General features: G+C 39.3%; 1 protein-coding gene across 6 annotated transcripts in view; it reads right to left on the minus strand.

Moving 5' to 3' along the window:
• Nucleotides 1-24,841, minus strand: part of LOC148877137 (initiation factor 4A-like protein) — a 43,240-nt gene that overhangs the window by 15,676 nt on the left and 2,723 nt on the right. For 2 of the 6 annotated variants that reach the window (XR_016111820.1, XR_016111844.1), the window contains exons 5-8: nt 4,155-4,194; nt 3,984-4,081; nt 3,702-3,915; nt 671-926 (exon numbers count right to left, since the gene is read on the minus strand). Coding sequence is in view for 1 of the 6 variants with exons in the window: in XM_088981810.1 (XP_088837936.1) it covers nt 3,898-3,915; nt 3,984-4,081; nt 4,155-4,194 (156 nt within the window). In the remaining 5 variants the exon portion in view is untranslated. Of the gene's footprint in view, nt 1-670; nt 927-1,076; nt 1,148-3,491; nt 3,916-3,983; nt 4,082-4,154; nt 4,195-4,318; nt 4,531-24,841 lie in introns of those variants that run through there. The other 4 variants (XR_016111832.1, XR_016111838.1, XR_016111826.1 and 1 more) reach the window with 4 other exon arrangements.

A 24,841-nucleotide genomic window follows, 5' to 3' on the forward strand; every position in this document is an offset into this window, starting at 1 on the left:
CATACAGATGTTTAGGGGCCATATCATATTCCTGCTGTAGGGGGGTACAGATACTTCTTATTGTTTGTTGATGATTATACCCATTTCTCATGAATCTACCTTATGCATTCTCGATATGAGGTCACTTCTCTAACCCAGGCTTTCCATTAGATGGTATTAACCCAATTTGAAATCAACATCAAAAATCTTATATCTGATAATGCCAAAGAGTACTTTGCAAAACCCTTGGCATTATATCTCCTAGATTATGGAGTTATTCATCAGAACACTTGTCCCCATACACCTCAACAAAATGGGGTTGCTGAGAGAAAAAATAAACATATCTTAGAGGTAGCCAGAACCATCATGCTCAACTCTAATGATCCCATACGCTTCTAGGGGGATGCAATCCATATTGTTGTTTACCTTATCAACCAAATTCCTTCACGGGTTCTAGACATAAAAACACCATTCAACCTTCTATATCCAAACATGAAAACACCAAGTGAAGGACTTGGGGGAATTGCACTGTTTCTTAGGAATTGAGGTAGCTTGATCTAAGTATGGCATTTTTATATCTCAAAGAAAATATGTCCTTGACTTATTGGAAGAAACTAGAAATTAAGAATAAAGACTGATGACACACCCATTGAGTTGAACCATAAAATAAGTGCAAAAGGTGGAGAACTTCTTGAGGTCAAGGCTATGTATCAAAGGTTAGTTGGAAAACTTCTTTATCTTTGCCTAATACAACAATATATTTCATATACTGTCAATGTTGTTAGTCAATACATGCATTCTCCTAGGACCACTCACCTTCTTGACAACATATTTCCATTGCAAGAAGGTGAGTGGTCCTAGGAAAAATTAACCTAATACAACTAGAAAAAAAAAATCAATCATCTGAAATATAATATCCTGTCCACTCACTAATCTCAAGGTTCCTCCTGCAACAATTTATACAAGCAAATCAGTACATCTCAAGAATTATAATTCATACACTTAACTTGTAATATTAAATAAGAAAAAGTAGAGATCTAACTACATCTACTTAAGATTAAAAAATAAGCATTGGAACTACATGAAAGTCATAATACCAACAGGATGATCCACTTTAGATCTAATGGATGGCTTGCAATGCAGGAAAGCTGGATGAGACCCACCTCACCTTCATAGGTAGAAAAGATGGTGAAAAAAAAGGAAAATCTCCTTTCAAGTGGTCTGGGAACACCATTTCTGAACTTTTTTTACAATTGAAGTGGCTGAAGCTAAAGCTAAGCAGATTTCTATAACCTATCTAATGCACTCATCCAAATAGATTAAGAGCTAGTAATATCTATCACTAGATGAACCTATTCAATCCATCAATTCAAAGAGTTTGAGGATTGGTTAGTTCTATCAAACATGTACCATTCATTCATATATATTAGCATAACCTGTCCAATGAAAAAACTTAATAGGAAAGTTGTGTTTTAACAACTCATTAATTGTTACTAGCATAACCTGTATCATTCACACTAACATGAAATACAAGAAAATCTAATGAGATTAAATAGAATAAGCAAATATGGACCAGATGAGTCCATTACAGATGAACTGAAATGAAAGATGACATTTTATCCTATCTAAAAGAAGTAGAGATGACATTTTATCCCCTTTTAACTATCTTTAACAGTTACCTTCCAAATTCATAAATTGATTATGAGATTTTAATAGTTACCACCAAGCATTTATAGGATCATGGATTCAGTTCTAGCAACATTTGAAAATGGAAAACTCAGATCAAAACATAAGCTCATATATAGGGGTGAAATGGATCAGATCATGATCCGATCCGATCCTATTTTGTCGAATTTGGATATCCCATGTTGGATTTTCAGAATAGATCAAGTCAAATAATTCGGATCCCCCTATCCGACCCAAAAGGATCTGATCCAATCATGCATGCATACATATGTATATTTATATTGCATACATGTATTTTTTGTTTCTATTGCATATGCATGTTTATATTGCATTTTTGTAATTTTTAGTTTTTATTTTTTTATAAAAATACATGCATATATATGATGGAAATAGTAAAAAAAATACTTGTATTTTTTGTTTTTCTTTATATAAACTGTTATGTTTTTTCTTTTAATAATTTATTAAATTTCTCAGAAATTAAATCGAACCATATCTGATTCAGATACATCTGACATCCTTAACAAATTCGGATTCGAATAGACATTTGTGAGATCCAGTCGGATCTTCAGGTCAGATTTATGATTTGTATTATTAGATTGGATTCAGATATACCCTATTTGAATCAGAATCTGATTGGATCGGATTCAGATTAATTAATTAATTAAAAAATTAATGTCCTAACAAGAAATATAAACTTAAGCAGATAAGCTACAAAATCTATAAAAAAAAACAAATTTAAAGCAATTAAAAAAAGAACAATTAGATACGGTTAAATCCTCAACTGCTAGAATAATCAGAGTACTAGTAAAATCAAAGTTTATGAATATATCATATTACTAGTAATAAACGAATCTGACCCTATTGTACAATTTCTGGGTTCGTATATTAAGTCTCAATTATAATAGAGTTGGGATCACTTTGGTTGTTCACCTGAATGAGCGAAGGAAGAGCCTGCCTCCTTGTTTCAGTCAATGCTTTCAACTATAACCAGAAAACAAAAACATGGATCGGTAGAAACCCTAAAATTACTAAAACAGAGGAAGATATAGATTAATAGAAGAGAGAGAGAGAGAGAGAGAGAGAGAGAGAGAGATCCGGTCAAAAAGAGTCACCTGAAAGAATGCCGCTGGAGAGAGAGAGAGAGAGGACTCAGAGGAGGGAGGGAGAGAGCCGCTGGAAAGAGAAAAGGAGAGTGCTTCCGAAGAGAGAGAGAGAGAGAGAGAGTTGGAGCGCTGAGTGTGGAGAGAACTTGGAACTTGGAAGTATGAAGTTTGAATGACAAGAGAGTCACGGACCTGGACTGGATGGCTGGACTTTGGACAAATCGGACTTGTCCAATTCCAGTCTGTTACTTGTATTGGACTATTGGTCCATTATGTTTGGATGGGTTTGATTCAATGCAATCTCTTGGACCGTTCAGTCCGTTCAAATCATATTCGATCCAAATGGGGTCCAACCCAAATTCGACCCATTGACACCCCTATCCACAATCCACTAGATGTATCTCTGTCTTCATGCATCCTACCACGATTTGGGAACTTCCTGCTTATCTAAATCCATTGATAATCATACATTCAAATTGTCTGACATCTGGCCAGATTCCACAACAATATTGGTATCAGCAGATAATAGTCAAAATAACCAAAAAGCTTCATCATGTACATAGACCATGGAAGGAAGCTTTAAATTATGAAGTAGTCAATGGCATTAATTGCATTTTGCTTTATCCAACTATTAGCCAAAATGTGGAGTTAAATATATTGTTAGAATCATTATTGGATAAATGATTATAAATTAGAACAACGGAAAGGACCGTTTATCCCTGATTTAATTCAAACATACAAATTTATTACAAAAATAGTTAATGTAGACTAAAGGATGCCACCAAGGTGTTGTCATTATACAGTAGTAGTAGTAGTTTAGCACAATAACCAAAAAAAAGTTAGACAAAAGAATAATGCAATCATACAACTAAAGATTATCTGTATAACATTATGCACAACTATAGAAAAAGTAAAAGTTCAGAAGAGTAGCACCTAAACTGGTAGAGCATTTAATTTAACCAGGACAGTTTTGTCATTGGAAAGAGAACATGCTCGTGTCTCAGCGCCCAGTGATAAAAGCACCACAAGATCAGATAATCAGACTTCAAATCAGGTTAACTCCCAAAATGGCCTTATTAGAAACATATCCATGAAAATGGCTTCTTTGCCTGTTTTGGGGGAGAAATCCTCACAAAATCTCAGAAATCTGCAATAACCATGTGTCATGTTGATTGACATCAAAACAAGTTAGCACAAATAAAACACTAAACTTACATGAATGGGCATCTCAGCTATGGCAATCCCACTGCTTTCCTCAATGCTTTTCAAGGTCACCACTTCACCCCCAACAACCATGTTAATTACAATTCCATCTGTACATATTCTACAATATCAACATGTGAACCCCATGAATACCTAAATATTATTACTCTGAATAGAAAATACCTGCTGCCAAACAGGTTGTCATGCGCCTCAAATATGTTTCCTGCAAACAACTACTAAAGATGAAAACACTAATATAGACCAAGATGTAAATGATGTTAAAGAAGCATACTGCCTTAATGACATGGATGTCACAAATTACAGTTGTAAGTGATATGAGAAATCACCTCTTCCTAGGATTTGGCCTTGTTATCAAACAAACTATTATTCCTTTCCTCCCAAACACCCCAAAGCACAGAATGCAGCACTATTCCAGTAAACCATCCTCTCCTATCAAGGCCTTTGCCTTGCCACTGTTGGAGAAAGTCCAATAGATGATCGAGAGCAACCAGCTGTAACCAACTAGCTGAAGAAAGTGGTTCCAAACATTTCTAGTTTCCTGGCAGTGGATGAATAAGCGATCAGCTGATTCCTCTTCATGAATAAGGATAGGGTGCGAACATTGGGAGAAATATATATCTACCAACGCTCCTTTTCAAGCAATCACAGGTGTTTATTCATTGCAAACAGGCTTCCCAAGTGAAGAAACAAACTCTTGAGGGGGAGTGGCCTCACCAGACCTTGAACAGGAAAAAACAGTCCTGTTCTCATGCAACCAAAGCCTTGAAGAAAGACTTATAAGCAAACTTTCCAATTGGGTGAGGTTTCCATACACAAGTGTCAGGGAAAAGGGGGGACAGATAGACCTCTTTAAGAGTTTGGAGAAACTCAGCTAACTCACTGATCTCCAAGTCCCTTAAGGATCTTCTAAGGCTTAAGTTTAAGTTGCTCTCAGTGAAAGAAGAGGGGAGGCACTAGGAAATGGTTGCTTCTTTATTTAGGGTAAGGTTGAACAGTCTAGCGTAGGAGGCTGGCATAGTAGAAATGCCCCACCACAGGTTGGTCCAAAACTTTATTCTGTTGCCATTTCCCACTTTAAATCTTATGAAGGGAATAAAGCTTCTATAAGTGGAGATAATACCTTTCCTAAGATTGGAGGAATTTATCTGGTTCAAATGAAGATTGATATCCCAACCATTTGTGTTCAACCCATACTTTCTGGTGATAACAGCGACCCAAAGCAGTGATTTAAAAGGTGCACCTGAGGCACACCTAGGTGCCCAACCAAACAAGTCCATGTTAGGGTCTAAAATTCTTAATTATCACACAAAAAAATAATGATTTTATAATTTTAATTGCCTTTTAAATGGAGCGGCTAGAACCTGTTGAAAGAGTGTTATCTAAGTGTTGATGTAATGTAATATGTTAAATTTGTACCCGAAAGCAATACTTTGTTGCTAGTAGCCGACTACTTCACACAGAGATGTCTTAGTAGTCAACAGTCAACTACTATCAATATACTGTTCTTAGTAGTCGACTACTATCAGTATACTATTCCTAGTAGTCAATTACCAGGACACTTGTAATTTTTCTCTTTTGTTTTTGATCGCCCTAGTATATAATAGAATGGCTGGCACCGCCAGCATATCTTTTTGCCTCTCTTGCATCTTTTCTTCTCTTCTTCTCTTCTCCTCTTCCCTTCCTTTCACATTCTTCTCTTCTCCTCTCTTCTTTTTCACATGGTATCAGAGCAGGAAATGTAAGGTCTAGTAGGGTTCCCTCTCACAGTCAATCTATCTAGGGTTTCTTTTGGAAGGTTGATATTCACTGCTACAGGGGATCGGACCAGTTTTTTAGTCTGCTTTCTTGGTGATTAGTAATGGTCTTTGACTATCACAACTACTATGACAGGTGAACAATGAGGTGTGTATCCCTCTAGTGGATCGAATCCAAGAGGGAATGTTGTGACAGAAATATTTCTGGGTTAGTGATTGATGCTGTGAAGAGTTTAATAGTGGTATCATAAGTGATTTTGTGAGCTGTGAAGGTGTTCAAGTTGGTAGAATATAGTGGTAATCTTCTTGTTTCTTAGAAATCTAAGTTAGGATGGAGATGAAATCAAGTGTTATTCCCCCATAGCCTTTATGTTAACCACTATCAAGTTAAGTGGAAGTACAAACTATGCTGTTTGGGCAAAATCTATAGAAGTGTCACTCACGGCAGTTGGGAAATTGAAATATATTACTGATAATCCGAAATATTCTGAGCGGTTACAAGAGGACTCTCAAATCAAAACTTTGCTGTGTGTAGAGAACACTGCTGTGGGCCCCACTGCAGTGATCCCCACTGTGTTCGTAGGACAGCATGTGTAGTTATTTGTTTCACTTATAGTAGTGTCAGTTTGAGTCAGTTTGTTAATTCAGTTGTTATTTATTTCAGCTTTTATTTACTTTATTTATTATGTAAGTACTAAGGGCAGATATGTCCTTTCCATTATGTACTAAACATAACCTATAAATAATAAGAAAGTGGCGGCGGCAGATCTGTTAGAATCTGTCCCTCCTTTCAACCACTTGTGTTCTCCTGTTTCTCTTATATTCTCTCTCCTTTCTCTCACTTTTCTTCTGTTTTGTAAACCTAAAACCTATTAGGATTCAAGACTGATTACAGTCTTGATCTTCTACTTGGTATCAAAGCCTATCTAGGGCTTCTCATGTGTGTCTAGTCCAGCCGACCACATGAGGACTAGCTAGGGCTGGAAGCTTTGAAGGAGTATTCGGTGGCTGAATCTTGGAGATTACCAGGAGAGGTTCGCAGCAGTTGAAGACTTGTCACGGCTTGCAGAGAGTTGGTAATCAGGAAGAAGCAACGAAGGTTAGGGTTCAGGTAACCCTGGAAGACAGTAAACCGAAGTACATAAGTTTTTTTTATTGAGTTTCAAAGACTGCAATCAATCGAGATAGGTTGGACCTATCTAGAAGGAGGGGTCAAACTGTGTTCAAGTTTGTTTCTAGGGTTTGACTGTTGGGCCGAACCCCCCCCCCTCAGAGGTGATTAGTTTTTAGGGTTTCATATTGTCCTACGACAAGTCCCACTTGTGCGGACTACTTGGAGAGTACAGCTGAGCACTTATTTCAGACCTACAATTGAAACCCTAATTTTGCTTTCGCAACAGTGGGCCCCACAGTAGTGATTTCAGAAAATAGCATCTCAGATTGACAGGCAGCCTGGTACTGTGCATGCCGATTGATTTCATATCAGATTTGAGTTGATTCCTTGCATATACTGTGATAGGCGATTGATTTCAGATCAGATTTCGAATCAGATCAGATTTGTGTTGGTTTCGGATCAGATTTCAGACTTGCTTGTTTGACTCTGTTTTCTGGTATAGTGGCTCTAACAGTTTGTAGCCACTGAATCTTGATCAAAGATGGAGTTTAAGGGTCAGGGAGAAAGTAGTTTTGGAAACCACAGTTATGGTAGTGTATCTGAAACCGGGTTTCAGATTACAACTATGAGATTTGATGGGTCAAATTATTTGGAGTGGGCTCAATCAGCCATGATGGCTATTGGAGGAAGGGGAAAACTGGGTTACCTCTTGGGAGATGTGAAAGAACCTTCCAAGGAGGACCCAACATACACCAAGTGGATTCAAGAGAACTATTTGGTTATGGCATGATTGTGTAATTCTATGCAACCACATATCAGCCGAAATTACTTGTGGGCAAAGACAGCCAAAGAGATATGGGATGTTGTGAAAGAAACCTATTCCCAACCCCTTAATGTTGCTAGAGCCTATGTGATGTGAACAGCCTTAAACAAGGAGAGAAGCCAGTTCCTGTCTACTTCTCTACCTTGAAATCCTTGTGGCATGAGATTGACCATCTAAAGACCCTTGAGTGGGAGAGTCCCAAAGATGCACAGACTCATAGAAAACAAGTTGAGACAAATAGGGTGTTTGAGTTTTTAGCTGGTTTGAATTCAGAATATGACATTGTGCGACAACAGATATTGACAAGAGATAGTGTGACCCTTTCTCAAGCATACTCCCTGGTGCATAGTGAAGAGACCAGGAGGAAAGTCATGATGCAGCCTCAGCCCTCTTTCCCAGCCTTGACAGCTATTAAACCTAAGCCAGGGGGTGACTTAGAAAGGGACCGGAAGAAGGAAGATAAACGGGATCTGGTATGTGAACATTGCAAGAAACCCAAGCACACAAAAGATACTTTTTAGAAGCTACATCCTCACTTGGTCCCAACAAACTCATGTGGCCATGAACACTGATTCAGCATCCTCATCAGGCACATCCCTAGAGACTTTAGCTGCTGTTCGGGCTGCCCTCATACAGTTGGAAAATGAAGTTGGGAGTTCAGCTTAGCCATCTCAGTCACCATCAGCTCCTGCCACATCTACATTTGCACATTCAGGTACTCGAGCCTCAGCTTACCATGCTTCAGCTCCAGGTAATACTGACCACTGTTGGGTAATAGATTCAGGTGCATCTGACCATATGACTAGCGCTTGCCATCTTTGTTCACTTCTTATCACTTGTCCTTTGGCCAAGATAGAGTATCCATTGCTGATGGCTCTCTTGTTCCCATTTCGGGCAAGGGGGACATCAAGCTATTGGATACTATCTCTTTATCTTCTGTCCTGCATGTTCCTAAGCTTGATACTAACCTGCTTTCAGTTAGTAGTATTACCAAACACATGAACTGTTCAGTAACCTTTTTCCCTGACCGATGTGTTTTTCAGGACTTGGAGACGAGGAAGGTGATTGGGACTGGCCGTGAGACGAATGGGATCTATCTGCTTGGAGAGAGTTCTCGTCGGGAGGAGTCAGTGGATAAGAAGTCTTTCGTTTCCCAGTCTGTGAGTTCGGTTATGCTTTGGCATAACCGATTAGGTCATTTGTCTTTTAAGTCTTTGAAGAGTCTGTTTCCTGCTTTATTTGAGTCTGTTGAGTTATCAAAGTTGAGGTGTGAGAGTTGTGAGTTTGCCAAACATTGTAGAACCTCTTATTCTTTAAGTAATAAAACGAGTAATTCCTCTTTTGATATTGTGCATACTGATGTTTGGGGGCCATATCATATCTCTTCTATGGGCGGGTACAGATATTGTCTACTATTTGTTGATGACCATACCCGTTTTTCTTGGGTCTATCTTATGCGTTCTCGAGATGAGGTTCCTGCTCTGACCCAAAACTTCCATCAGATGGTTCTCACTCAGTTTGGGACCAAAATCAAAGTCCTTAGATCTGATAATGCAAAGGAATACTTTGCTCAACCATTGACCTCCTACGTTCTTAGCCATGGAGTTATTCACCAGAACACTTGCCCTTATACACCACAGCAGAACAGCGTTGCCAAAAGGAAGAATAGGCATATCTTGGAGGTGGCTAGAAGCATTATGTTTACCTCCAATGTACCTATTCGCTTCTGGGGTGATGCTATCCTCACGGCAGTTTATCTCATTAATCAAGCTCCTTCCCGGGTTCTTGAAATGAGAACCCCCTTTTCCCTTCTATACCCAGACGAGGAGTTGTTCATTGTTCCCCTTAAAACCTTTGGTTGTACTTGTTTCGTTCAGCTTCTCGGGACTCATCATTCCAAGTTTGAACCTAAGGCCTCCAAATGCATTTTCCTTGGTTATGCACAAACTCAAAAGGGTATTGTTGCTATGATCCGGTTTCAGGGAAACGGTTCGTCTCCATGGATGTCACCTTCTTTGAGGAGACACCCTATTATCCTAGGGTTTCTCCTCAGGGAGAGAGCAGTGAGAGTGGGGCTGTTTTGAGTTTCTTTCCTCAAGGGGAGAGTAGTGAGAGTGGAAATGGGGCTGGTAGAAGTGGGGTTGTTTTGAGTGGGGTTGTTCCTTTGCCTATTCCACTGGATAATGAAGGTTGTAGTGGTGAGGGTGGTCAGAGGGAGCCGGAGTTAAGAGTCTATCACAGGCGATGCAGGCAGGTTGATCCTAGTCATTGGCAGTCCCGGCCAGCTCCAGTTCCTTCTGCGGCTCCAGATCCAGAGCCTACTGAGATACCTCTCACTGTTGCCACTTCCCCTCTTGTGGATGACCTTGATCTCCCTATTGCCATTCGCAAAGGGAAACAACATTGCACCACTTCTACAGCTCACAGCATCTCACAGTTCTTATCCTATGATCGTTTGTCTCCATCTTACCGGTCCTATCTCACTTCCATTGCCGATGTCCCCATTCCAAGAACAGTGCAAGAAGCCTTATCAGTTCCAAAATGGAAAGATGCAATGCAAGTCGAAATGGATGCCCTATTGAAGAATAATACTTGGGCACTGGTTGACCCACCAAAAGGAAAGAAACCGGTGGGATGCAGATGGGTGTTCACTGTGAAGCATAATGCTGATGGCTCTATTGAAAGGTACAAAGCTCGGCTGATTGCAAAGGGGTTCACTCAAACTTATGGTATAGACTACTTGGAGACCTTTGCCCCAGTAGCCAAGATGACCACCATCCGAGTTCTGTCATCCCTTGCAGCAAATCATTCTTGGCCCCTGTTTCAAATGGATGTTAAAAATGCCTTTCTAAATGGAGACTTACAGGAAGAGGTTTACATGCAGTTGCCTCCTGGATTCTATGATACAGAGACAAGTAAAAAGGTTTTCCAACTAAACAAGGCATTGTATGGTTTGAAACAGTCACCTAGAGCCTGGTTTGATAGGTTCAAATTAGCCCTTGGAAGTTTGGTTATGTACAGGCCCAGTCAGATCATACACTATTCATCAAGAGGGTGGAGTCCTCTCTGACACTACTTGCAGCATATGTTGATGATATTATGGTGACAGGAAATGATAGTCATGAGATTGAGTCCCTCAAACAGCTCCATCAAGAGTTTGAGGTGAAAGATTTTGGTGCACTACGGTACTTTTTGGGTATTGAGGTTGCGAGATCCAAGCAGGGGATTTTTATCTCTCAGAGAAAATATGTTCTAGATCTGTTGGCGGAAACTGGAAAGTTGGGTGTAAAGTCGACTGATACACCCATCGAACAAAATCACAAGATTAGTGCAGAGGGCGGGGAGCCTCTTGAAGACAAAGTTATGTTCCAACGGTTGGTTGGAAAGCTCCTATATCTTTGCCTCACTCGGCCGGATATCAGCTATGCAATTAGTGTTGTTAGCCAGAACATGCACTCCCCTAGAACTTTTCATCTTCTTGCGGCAGAGAGAATATTAACATACTTGAAGAGATGCCCGGGTAGAGGTATACTGCTCAAGAACAATAATCACATGAGGGTGGAAGTCTATACAGATGCCGATTGGGCTGGAAGTGTTGATGACAGAAGGTCTACCTCTGGGTGCCCTTGTGGGAGGTAACCTTGTCTCTTTGAAGAGTAAGAAGCAGAGTGTTGTTTCCCACTCCAGTGCTGAAGCGGAATACAGGTCAATGGCTAATGGAGTGGCTGAAATCTTATGGCTGAGGTCACTACTTGAAGAGTTGGGTATTAACTATGAAAAGCCCTTAATGTCGTATTGCGATAATCAGGCAGCTATTAATATAGCCCACAACCCAGTACAGCATGACAGAACTAAACATATCGAAGTTGATCGACATTTTGTGTGAGAAAGGGTCACATCACAAGAAGTGTGTCTTCCGTACATCACATCTAATATGCAGCTCATGGATATCGTCACCAAGGCTATACCAAGGAAGAAGTTAGAGACAGACCTATCCAAGTTGGGAATGATAGATATCTACTCCCAACTTGAGGGGGAGTGTAGAGAACACTGATGTGGGCCCCACTGCAGTGGTCCCCACTGTGTTCGTAGGACGGCATGTGTAATTATTTGTTTCAGTTATAGTAGTGTCAGTTTGAGTCAGTTTGTTAATTCAGTTGTTATTTATTTACTTTATTTATTATGTAAGTACTAAGGGCAGATGTGTCTTTTCCATTATGTACTAAACATAACCTATAAATAATAAGAAAGTGGTGGCGGCAGATCTGTTAGAATCTGTCCCTCCTTTCAACCACTTGTGTTCTCCTGTTTCTCTTCTATTCTCTCTCCTTTCTCTCACTTTTCTTCTGTTTTGTAAACCTAAAACCTATTAGGATTCTTCTACTCTGTGGAACTCCATGGAAACAAAAATCAGCTGCACCCTTATTTTTCTTGATACTTCAAAACAGTTTTGGGAATAAGTGAAGAGGATGTATTCAGGAAGCAATAATATCACCCGAATATATCAGTTTTTCAGTCATTTTTAAGCTTACAACAGGGGGATAAGTCTCTTGAGGAGTATATTCTGATATGATGAGTTTATGTTAGGAGCTGAATATATACCTAACCTGTCACCAATGATATTACAGTGATGGAGAAGCAGAGAAAAGAACTATATGTAGCAAAGTTTCTCTCAGGAATCAAACCTGAGTATGAATCAGTGAGAGCTCAGATTTTGGGCAGCCTGGAGCTACCTGATTTAGAGGATGTATTTTCTAGACAGTAGAGAGCCAAACTATCTGAATCCACCTCTCCATCTGATCGAGCAGCACTCGTCGTATCTAGGAGTGGTGGACGAGGTCAAGGTACTTATGGAGGAGGCTGCGGGAATGGTGGTCGTGGACCTCCAGGGTGTCCAAGTGGTAAGAGGTGGTAATAGTAGTAGTAGTAGTAGTGGTAGTGGTAGTGGTAGTGATGGTGGTGGTGGTGGTGGTAGTAGTAGTAGTAGTAGTAGAGGTGCACATGGGTTGAAAGGACATACAATTGGTTATTGCAGACACTTGTATGGGATTCGTTTTTGTTCACATTGCCATCGTGAGGGGCATACGGTGGAGTCCACTGAGTTAGCATCAGTATTCAGCGAACAGGATGGATCTGTTGAGTTGTGGTTCAGAAGAGCCTCTACTTCTTTGAGACCCTCGTATGCTGAACCATTACAAGTAAGGTCTTCTCATTCAAGATAATCGGTAGATTGATTCATCAGAACCACCTCGTCCTCCTCCTGGCATTATATATGCTACCTATGAAACTCCTATAATAGATACGCCACCTTTAGACTATCACGCAGCCCAGAGGGGTAACCCCTCAGTGAAATCTTATGAACCGGCTGAAGAAGATTTTGAGATAAATATCTTGGAAATTGAAGAAGAATTCCAAATAGATAAAGACATAAGGTTAGACTTTAATTCACAACCAATAAAGAAAAAATGGTTCTTTGAAAACTTCTCTAAAAATGAGAGAGAATGTACCCAAGAACTATGGTAAGAAGATATGCTAGAAGTAAGAAAATATTCCCTTATGGGATTGGTTTATGTTAGAATAATGTTAAAATAACTTAGTTGCAGATGTTAGGGCCTGTTTGTCTAATTAAAGTGTTTTTTTATTTCGTTTTTTCTTTCTGTTATGTCTGTTATTGTACTCAGGGGCACAAGGGTCTTTTCCCTCATCATTTCTGCCGCCCTATATATATTAAAATAAAGGTTGGCGCCGCCAGCACTGTTACATTGCAAAACCCTTCTTTCTTCCCTCCTCTCTTCTCTTCTCTTCTCCTCTTCTCTTCTCTTCTCTTCCTCTTATTTCTGACCGGCTACACTGTCAAGATGGTATCAAAGCGGGAATACTGATTAAAGAGAGTAGATCAATCAACCCAAAGAACAGATCGAACAGACTAGCAGAACCTGGGCGGAACAGAAATCTGATTCTAGACTAAAAAAAAAAAAAAAAATAGCTACAACTGGTACAGTTCTCCCTGTTTTTCTCTTCTTTACCCTCCTTAGTCATGTGCCGAGTGAAAACCCTATGAGTCTGGGCGGCTGAATGCTGTCGAACCTGTGTAACCCCTGTTTTTTTGGATCGTTTAATCCTGTTCATGTGCTAAGACAACTGTAGGTCAAGGATGACCTGTCTTCTCAAGGGTTTGAGTTGACTATAAGTAAGAAGGATCTCTCCTACTGATTAGTGGCTGTTAGACATTATGGAATTCTGGTAGGTTGGGAATGTTAAAACTATACAGGTCTGAAATCTGCCGAATATTACCTCTGTTTTGTCTGGAATTTGGTACTGTTTGTGCTCAACCTGGTTGTTAAACCCAAGTGTGTGGGTGTGAACTGCGTGGAGCATTGTTTTGTGGAGTAAGGAGGGGTCCTAAATCCGGTGTTTGGGACTGATTAACTGCTTGAACATGTCGACTGATAATTCTGCTACTTCAGAGATTTCAGGGAGCCACAATGGAGTGAGTGGGGGAATGGATATGAGCTTTCCCATGGCTGTTATTCCCTTTGATGGTCTGAATTACCTTGAGTGGTCTAGGGGAATAAAACTCTACATCACTGCTAGGGGGAAAATAGGATACATCAATGGGAGAGTGAAGGAACCGAAGTATGTAAGTGTTGAGCATGATAGGTGGAACCAAGAGAACAGTATGGTGATGTCTTGGCTCTTGGTTTCAATGCTACCACAAGTAAGGAAGACTTTTATGTGAGCTGAAACTGCTTGTGAGATATGGGAACAAGCGAAGTCCACCTATTCAGAGAAGAGACACTATGCCAAGATATATCAACTACAAACTGAATCCTCTACTTGCAAGCAGGGGGAGAGGAGTCTCTCAACGTACTATTCCGATTTGACATCAATATGGAAAGAACTTGATCACTATCAGAATGTGAATTGGAAGTGTGATGAAGATGCAAAGGCCTATGAGTCACTTGTATCACAGCAACGAGTGTTAGCCTTCCTCCTAGGGCTGAATCCGTCATATGAGTCCATTAGGGTGCAGATCTTGGGTAGTAAAGACTTGCCATCAGTCCAGGAGGTGTATGCCTTGGTGCAATCAAAAGAAATCAGAATAAATGTGATGAATGGTGTAGAAGGGGAGTCAGTTGCCCTAGCTGTCCAGGGAAATTCAGATACAAATGTCGGAGGTGGCTTTAAAAGGAGTGACACTCAGAAAAAATCAGATGATAAGAGCAAGCTTTGGTGCATTCACTGCCAGAAGACACAACACACGAAAGATACATGTTGGGATCTCCATGGAAAACCTAAATGGGCATAGGATTTGGGAAAGAAGTCAGCACCTGATCAGGGCAAGAAACCAGGCCAGCAGAATCAAAAAAGGTATAACTCAACTAATACGGCATCGATAGAGACTAGTCCTTCAGTAACTCAAGAGAGACATCCCAGTTCTGACCCCAAGGAAGATACTATCAACTCCTTCCGTGAACATTTGGAATTGTATGGTAGGACTCTCCGCCAGATGGATTCTGGGCTTACTCCTTCTACCTCATTTGCGTCTACATCAGGTAATGCCACAGCCTTCCATGTGTCATCTCATACTACTAATTCTCCTTGGATTATTGACTCTGAAGCCTCAAATCACATGAGCAGTAAGTCAAATTTGTTTCAGACATATAACCTTCTCTCTGGGAGAGATAAGGTAAGATTGGATGATGGTTCTTTTTCTATCATAGTTGGCCGAGGCACCATACCTCTCCCACTTGGCCTTACTCTTCCTAATGTACTACACGTTCCGAAATTACCTATTAATTTGTTGTCCATTAGTAGTCTTACTCACTCTTTGAACTGCTCAGTCACTTTTTTTCCGTCTTCATGTGTGTTTCAGAATTTGACCTCGGGGAAGACGATTGGTAGAGGAAGCATGGTGGATGGTCTCTACGTGTTAGAAAATAATGCTGGTCTAGTGGCGGCAGAGTCCACAAGTTCGTCAAGTGAGAGTCAGGCCTATTTATGGCATAGTCGTTTAGGTCACCTTTCTTTTGAGTCGTTAAAAGTTATGTTCCCAAAGTTGTTTGAGTCCTTGTCAATGAGTTAGCTACAATGTCAAACTTGTCAGTTGAGTAAGCATTGTAGAAGTTCTTTACCTTTACGAAATAAAAGATCTGAATTTCCATTTCATATTGTTTATTCTGATGTTTGGAGCCCTGTTACTCTACCTACTGCGGCTGGCTATAAGTATTTTGTTACTTTGATTGATGATTATTCTAGATACACTTGGGTTTACCCAATGCAATCTCGAGATGAAGTGCCACAAATTGTGAAAGATTTTCAATGCATGGTGTTCACTCAGTTCCAAACGGAAATCCATATCTTCCAGTCGGACAATGCAAAGGAATATTTCCATATTTATCTTACAAAGTTCTTTGCTTCGAGTGGGTCACTTCAGCGAAGCTCTTGTGCAAGGACACCCCAACAAAATGGTGTGGCTGAACGGAAAAACCGTCACCTTCTCGAAGTTGCTCGTGGCTTGCTGATTCATATGAATGTGCCAAAACAGTTCTGGATGGATGCAGTCTCGTGTACGACATATCTCATCAATCGTATGCCCTCTCGGCTACTAGAGTATAAGGCCCCACATCAGCTCTTGTTCCCTACAGCCCCACTGTCCACCATTCCAATGCGTGTTTTTGGGTGTCGTTGCTTTGTCCATAACCTGTCCCCTACTCGTGGTAAGCTTGATCCTCGGGCTATCCCTTGTGTTTTTCTTGGTTACCCTTTATCTCAAAAGGGGTATCGTTGCTATGATCCCATTGCCCGCAAGTACTATGTTTCCATTGATGTCTCATTCTTTGAAAGTCAACCGTTTTTCTCGGTTTCTCCTCAGGGGGAGAGTAGGGTTGAGGAGAAACAGGCAACGAATCAAATTCAATTACCTCATTTACCCGATCCTCCTCCATTCCGGGTTTTTCATTGTCGCCATAAGAGCCAGCAAAGTTCAAGAGCCGTGGAGCCAGACACTATGCAACCAACATCATCGGATTCACCCAAGGTAGATCCGTCTCTTCAGCCAGGTACACTTGCTCCCATTGATATATCTGCTCTTTTAAATGTTGATTCCCCTGTCACAAATGATCTTGATATTCCTATTGCTAAGAGAAAGGGTGTTCGATCTTGTACCACTAATCATCATATCTCTAATTTTGTGTCCTATGAGCATGTTTCGCCTTCGTACCGTGCCTTTCTCTCTTCTGTGGATAGTGTCCCCATTCCTAAGACTGTGGCAAAAGCTTTGTCAAAACCTGAATGGACAGATGCAATGCAAGAAGAAATTGATGCATTACACAAAAATGGTACTTGGGAGTTGGTAGACCTTCCTGAAGGGAAGGAACTAGTGGGTGCAAGTGGGTGTTCATAGTGAAACACAAGGCTGATGGAACTGTTGAAAGGTACAAGGCTAGACTGGTAGCAAGAGGCTTCACACAGGTATATGGAGTGGACTATGCAGAGACTTTTGCTCCAGTAGCCAAGATGAACTCTATCCGGATTCTCCTTTCCTTGGCAATAAATCTTGACTGGGATCTTCACCAATTGGACATCAAGAATGCCTTCTTGAATGGTGACTTGGAAGAGGAAGTGTACATGACCCAACCCCCAGGGTTCTGTGCCAAAGGCAATGAGCAAAAGGTATGCATGTTAAAAAAATCCCTATATGGGTTGAAACAATCACCTCGGACTTGGTTTAGTAAGTTCCATTTAGCAGTCCAACAGATGGGATTCAAACAATGCCAATCAGATCATACTCTGTTTGTGAAAAGAGGTGAAGGTAAAATTGCAGCTCTTATTGTGTATGTGGATGACATAGTGATCACAGGAGATTGGGAGGCTGAAATCCAGAGACTAAAAAAATTCTTAGCCACTAAATTTGAGGTGAAGGATCTAGGCCCCTTACGATACTTTCTTGGAATTGAAGTTGCCCGCACTCACAAGGGCATCTTTATTTCCCAACAGAAGTATGTACTAGATCTACTAGAAGATACAAGCAAGTTGGGGGTAAAACCATTTGATTCACCTATTGAACCTAATCACCATCTGGGAGACAATCAGGGAGAGTTTTTGAAAGATGTAAAGATGTTTCGGAGACTCGTGGGGAGACTTTTGTATTTGTCTATGACCAGGCTTGATATTGCCTATGCAGTGGGTGTCCTCAGTCAATTCATGCACAGCCCTAGGACACCTCACTTTGAGGCTGCAAAGAGGATCTTGAGTTATCTCAAGAAGTTTCCCGGAGCTGGTTTGTTGTTCCAGAAACACAGTCACTTAAAAGTAGAAGTATATACTGATGCAGATTGGGAAGGAGCAGTCAATGACCAAAAGTCTACCAGTGGGTATTGTGCCTTTGTAGGAGGAAACCTTGACACATGGAGAAGCAAAAAACAAAGTGTGGTTAATGTTCATTTTTCTCATCAAAAAAAATATTGCAGTTAATCCAGTTCTGCATGACAGGACGAAACACATTGAAGCGGACAAGCATTTCATCAAAGAGAAACTTGAAAGTGGAGAAGTGTGTACACCATATGTCAACCCAGAAGAACAACTTGCAGATATCTTCACCAAAGGTCTCCATCATGTGCGGCACAAAGATTTGTGTAACATGTTGGGCATGATTGACATCTATGCTCCAACTTGAGGGGGAGTATTAGAATAATTTTAAAATAACTTAGTTGCAAATGTTAGGGCCTGTTTGGCTAATTAAAGTGTTTTATATTTCGTTTTTCTTTCTGTTATGTCTGTTATTGTACTCAGGGGCACAAGGGTATTTTCCCTTGTTATTTCTGCCGCCCTATATATATTAAAATAAAGGCTAGCGCCGCCAGCACTGTTACATTGCAAAACCCTTCTTTCTTCCCTCCTCTCTTCTCTTCTCTTCTCCTCTTCTCTTCTCTTCTCTTCTCTTCCTCTTATCTCTGACCGGCCACACTATCAAGAGTTTACAAGGAAAAAATAATTCAAACACATAAAACCACCAGTAGAGAAATTAGAGCTTTGTGTGACAGAAAAATTATCTAGAGCATGGAAAATTATTTCTACAGGTAAAATTGTAGAATCATTACATCCGCCTCTAGAAGCCATTAAAATAGGCAAAGAACTGATAGTTAGCCCTATTAAAAATTCTAATATAATAAAAGAATCTGAAACAATAATACCTGAACACTATTCTCAAATAACAGAACAAAATAATTACACTAATATATGCCTAAATATCTTAGGAAAACATACTAGTAGGATAGAAAACATTATTAAATTCATTAGAAAACTCTAAACAGAGAACAGTAATCAAAAAAGAAAGACCTATGGGAAAAAGGAGAAATAACTAAATTCTCCAAAATAGAGAAAATAGAAAAGGCATCTAATTCGCACTCAGTAAATTTATTGAGTGAAGGATCTGAAATCGAATTGGACTCAGAAAAAGAATTTCAAGAAAATCCCTTAATAGAGCTAAATAAGCTCTCATACAAAAGTAAGAAGCCCTATTATCCTAGGCATATGCCAATAGACTTATTCTTTGAAGAACCAGTTAAACCACAGATTAGTTATGATGGGAATACCTTTTACGAATGGAATCTAAATGGAAAATCTGAATACCAGATTCATGAGATGGTTCATCATATGACTATGTATGCTAGTGCCAATAACTTGGCAGGAAATGAAGAAAATGTAATAGCCACGGTAATAATTGATTCCTTCATCGGACAACTTAAAGATGGCGGCTCCATTACCTAACCCAAGAAGAAAGGGATTATATCCCTAATTCTGTAAAAAAGATGAAGACGGTGAAATGGTCTTAAGTCAAGGCCAACCCATTCAGGATGCGTTAACTACTTTAGTCTTAAATATATTGAATCATTTCATAGGAAACTCTAATGATATGATGGAGAGAATAAGCGAACAACTTATTAATCTTAGATGTAAAACACTATCTGATTTTAGATGGTATAAAGATATTTTTTTTTCCAAAGTACATAGATTAACCACCCCTAGACAAGATTACTGGAATGATCAATTCATTCCAGGTCTCCCTCCATTGTTTGCAAAAAAGGTTAGGAACTACCTTAGGCATCTAGGTGGTGGTAGATTGTTATACCCTCACTATACATTTGGGTATTTAGTACAAGTAGCAAAACAAGTAGGCTTAGACCTATGCAATGATTTGCGCCTTAAAAGGCAAATTAAGAAAAAAAAATCTGACTCTAAAAAAGAGTTAGGAGATTTTTGTTACCAGTTTGGAGTAGCTCCCGAACCAACCAGCTCTAGACCAATGCACAGGAAAAAATAACCAAAGTTCTACAAGAAAAAATATGAAAAAGGAGCAAAGAAATCAAAGTATTCTAAAAAGAAGAAAGAATACAAAACCCCTACATGCTTCAAATGTGGAAAAAATGGACACTATGCTAATAAATGTTTTAAAAACTCAAAGAAAATTAATGAGTTAGAAGAATCTAAAAGGGAAGAAGAGGTAACTTCAGAAAGAGAATCTTCTACCTCTTCGGCAACCCACTATAATGACATAGTCTACACTTGTAAAAATGAAATGAGCACAGAAGAAGAATCAAAAAGTGTTAATATGCTTTCATTAGATGAAAAACACCTTCTAGAAATTCTAGAAGAAATTTCTGATCAAGAAACGAGAAAAAAGCATTTGCTCAAAGCAATGCAAAATAAGGAAAATGATAAAAAACAATAATCTAAAAGATTGTTTACAGTAGAAAATATAATCTCGTATGACTAAATTATGAAGAAAGCTTGGGTCAGTACCTCGCAACCTCCCACTCTAATAGACCTTAAGCAAGAGGTCAATGATCTTAAGAAGGAAGTCAAGATACTGAAGTCTAGAGTTGAACAACTAGAATCTTATAGGTATTTGACAGATCAATCTGAGAAGACGTCAAAAGTAGAACCTGCAGATATCATAGGGGAAGAAGAAGAAGAATTTATATACTATATTGAAGAAGTTAAGTATCAAAATGGTATTCAAAGGTAACTATTCGAATTAAGGATTTTAGCTTTTCAGCCATACCCTTAATTGATTCAGGGACAGACATAAATTGTATCAGGGAAGGAATTATACCTTCCAAATACTTTGAGAAAACTTCTCAACAGGTGAATGCTATTGATGGAAGAAAACTAGGGATCAAATACAAAATTCCTATGGCTCATATCTATAACCAAGGAACTTGCCTGAAAACCACATTCCTAATGGTCAAGGACTTACGACGAGATGTCATCTCAGGAACACCATTCTTATTGACAATTCTACCCTGTCAAATAGACTCCACAGGAATTACCACTACCATAGGAGAAATCTCAATCACCTATAAATTCTGTCAAAAACCCAAACTTACTACAATAAATACTCTAAAAGAGAGTTTAAAAGGTAAAGTTAAATTTATCTCTAAATTACAGACAGAGATAAAAGAAAAACAATTGGTTAAATCACTTATTGACCCAAAAACCTAATTGGAAATTGAGAATTTCCAATCAAAAGTAGAAAACGAAATATGTGCCAAAACTCCTAGTGCATTTTGGCGTAGAAAGAAGCATATGGTGGAACTCCCTTATGAAGAAGGATTTAGTGAAGCTAAAATCTCCACTAAGGCCAGATCCATTCAAATGAATAGAAGATTATTAGAAATTTGTAAAAAAGAAACCCAGGAGTTATTAGCTAAACATCTAATTAGGCCAAGCAAATCCCCTTGGAGTTGCCTAGCATTTTATGTAGAAAATGCTGCAAAAATTGAAAGAGGAGTACCAAGGTTGATAATAAACTATAAGCCATTAAACAAAACCTTAAGATGGATTAGGTATCATATTCCTAATAAACAGGACTTAGTAAATCGATTATACGATGTAGAAATATTCTCCAAATTTGACCTTGTTGAAGATTAATTAGTTTTATGATGTTTTTCTGAGTAGATGTTTTATGTTAGTTGTTAGATAGGAGGTGGGGACCATAGTAATTATGTGAGTCCAAATTTTATTATGTTTCTTGAGTGTTATATATGTTGTTTTATGTTTTGCCGCCCTATAAGGGCATAGTTGTTTTTGTACTGTTCTATTATTTTAGTATAAATAATAAGTGAAGGGGGCGGCCAGAATATAGCTCTCTTTTCTTTCAACTTCTCTTCTTCTCCTTCTCTCTCCTTCTCTCTTCCTTCTCTCTTCAAGAAACTACTTTCTTTCATATTTTTTAATTCAGCAGATTTCTACTTGGTATCAGAGCCAGGTTAGGGTTTCTTGAAGCATTCTCATGCAGCCCTAGATCATCCGACTGCATGAAGTAGTAAAGGGCTGATCGATCTGCTATAGATTGCCCAGTTCTTGGAGTTTTTGTGGGATCTAGACATCAGGAAGGTGATCTACTGTTCGGCATCAAAATCAGAAAGAACCGGAGTACGGGGAAGAGTCCCAGAAAAGTTGGACTCTTTGTTTTTGATCTGATCTTGAGCGCCCAGGTATTGTTAGTTTTCTTTTGATTTTCTGAAGATGGCAGTTTGGTTTCTGAAATTTTCTAGGCCTCCCAGAGTGATCGATTCACTTTTCTCTCTGTTGGGAGGCGTGGGGAGGAGAGAGATTTCCCTCTAGCTAGGGTTTTCTTCTTCCAGAAGGGTTGGTTTCTGTGTGTGGTATTAAATTATTTTTTGAAGGTCTCCAATCTATTTTTTTCTTACTGTTAAATTTTTTGAAGTAAAATGGAGAGTTGGAATACCGAGATGAAATCTACCGGTACTGTGGTACTAGATGTTGGAGGTAGTAGTGATATTTTTGGGTCTGGGATCATTACTACAGTAAAACTTGATGGTACAAATTATTTGGAGTGGGCACAATCAGCTAAGATGGCTATTGGTGCCCGTAGAAAATTAAGGTATCTCATTGGGGAGGAGAAGAAACCTGATACAAACTCTTCCCGATGGGTGCAAGAGAATTACATAGTAATGTCTTGGTTGTGTAATTCTATGTTACCTCATATTGCAAAAAATTTCCTATGGGCTAATACTACTAAGGAGATTTGAGATGGAGTGACTGAAACCTACTCTCAGAAGCAAAATGAAGCCAGAGCCTATCAGTTTAGAAATCAGGTGATAAGTATGAAACAGGGAGAAAACCTCTTGCTATGTATTTCTCCATGCTCAAAACCCTATGGCAGGAAATAGATCACTTAGAAATTGTGGTATAGGAAAGTGTAAATGATGAAGCAACTTATCACAAACTGGTAGAGAGGAATAGGGTTTCTGAGTTCTTAGCAGGGCTGAACCCCGAATTTGACATTGCTAGGCAGCATATTCTTTCTATGAAGGGTGTGACACTTTTTCAGGCCTATGCTTTTGTCTCTGAAGAGGAGAGTAGGAGGAATGTAATGCTGAGACAGCTTGGGATTGACCAGTCGGCTATGGTTGGTACAACAAAACCCAAGCCGAATGGAGATAAGGGGAGTAGTGAGACTATAAGGGAAGATAAGGACTTGGTGTGTGATTATTGCAAGAAGCCTAAGCATACCAGGGACACTTGTTGGAAGATTCATCCAAATCTTATTCCTACTCGGGTAAAAAACAAGAAGGGAAATGTAAATGTAGCCACTACAAGAGACTCTTCAGCCCCTCTCTCCCAAACTGATTGGGAATCCATTGCAGTAGAAGCAATGAGAATAGAATTGGAGAGGTTTGGACAGCTTATGAGTAAGAAAGATTCACCTAGCTCTAGCCTTCCAGATGGACAGCTGAATGTAGGAGCCAACTACACCACTTCCTTTGCACAAACAAGTAGTTCGTTCACATATGCCCATTGCTAGGAAGGGGACAGTTAGAGTGACCAATGATATAACTCTATCCTCTGTTTTACATGTCCCTAGACTTCATACCAACCTATTGTCTGTTAGTTTTTTTGACAAAAAAATTGAATTGTTTTGTGACATTTCTTCCTGGTAATTGTGTTTTGCAGGATCTTGAGTCAAAGAAGATGATTGGGAGTGGTCATGAGGTGAATGGAGTCTAACTTCTGGATGAGATTCCACGACATCTAGCGTCTGTCTCTGGTTCTTTAACACCTCCTATATGAACTTTCACGTCCACTTCGGATCCTCCTCCTTCATAAACAATCTCATCCAGGTGCCTCTCCCTCTTTCTATCACTGCAATCACATCTTCTTGGATGTTAGGCCATAGTTCCAATTCGAAGGTCTTTGAAATGATTACTACAACTCATCTCAGAAGCTTCTCCATAGAGAATCCTTATGTCTTCCTTAATGCAAAATTATTAAAGAGTGCTTCTCTCCCCTTACCTAAGGCACAATGAATGATCAATCATTCTTCTACCAAATAGCTCAACTTTCAGAAAGCTACCAAGCATATCATATAATATACCAAAACAACCATATTGTATATTGATGTAAAAATATATAGGGATTGCTAACACTCCAACTCTCAATGTAAGTTTAGCTTTGTCTCCATTTTCATTTGACTAAGGTTCATTTGATAACAGCCGAAGTGGCTGAACTGAAAGCTTATTGCTTTGTCTTTTAGTGAATAACATTTTAAGGAAGTTGTGGGCTCCTTATTCCTTAATGACTGAAGCTGAAGTTCAGAAAATACCCTTGGCACTACTTGACCTGCAGAGTGAAGTCAATGCTGGAGATCCTTCTCTCTTCCAAAGATCCTATTCACCGTGTTTAGATTCATTTGTTTATCAATTTAGCAAATTTTCTAATAAACCTTACTAATGGAAGAAGTTTTCACTTTTCAGTAATACATTACCTAGAGGAGTGGGTAAAAGAAATTTCCACCCAAGATCTAATAGTTGTTCCATTCACATTCTACATAAAGTTCATCTTGTTGTGATAGGAATAAACTTCCTTTAGCCCAAGGAATTTGATTATACAATGTAAAACCAAGTAAAGTGAAAAATATCAACTTCCTTCTCTCGAACAAAGTGTATCCTTTTGTCTATTGTCATAAAAGAGCATCATACCCTGCATTGCTCTCCCTCTAAAGTCCTTTGGCTTATAATAGAATTAAAAGAAGCTCATTAAATTGGTCAAGCAAAATATGGTTAAATAGTTGCATGTATGCATACATGCACCAAGTTAACAAGACCAATAACAAGTGTTTTAAGTACAG

The sequence above is a fragment of the Nelumbo lutea genome, chromosome 1 (assembly GCF_056320005.1).
Source record: "Nelumbo lutea isolate HS-2025 chromosome 1, American lotus-T2T, whole genome shotgun sequence".
Taxonomy (NCBI): Eukaryota; Viridiplantae; Streptophyta; class Magnoliopsida; order Proteales; family Nelumbonaceae; genus Nelumbo; species Nelumbo lutea.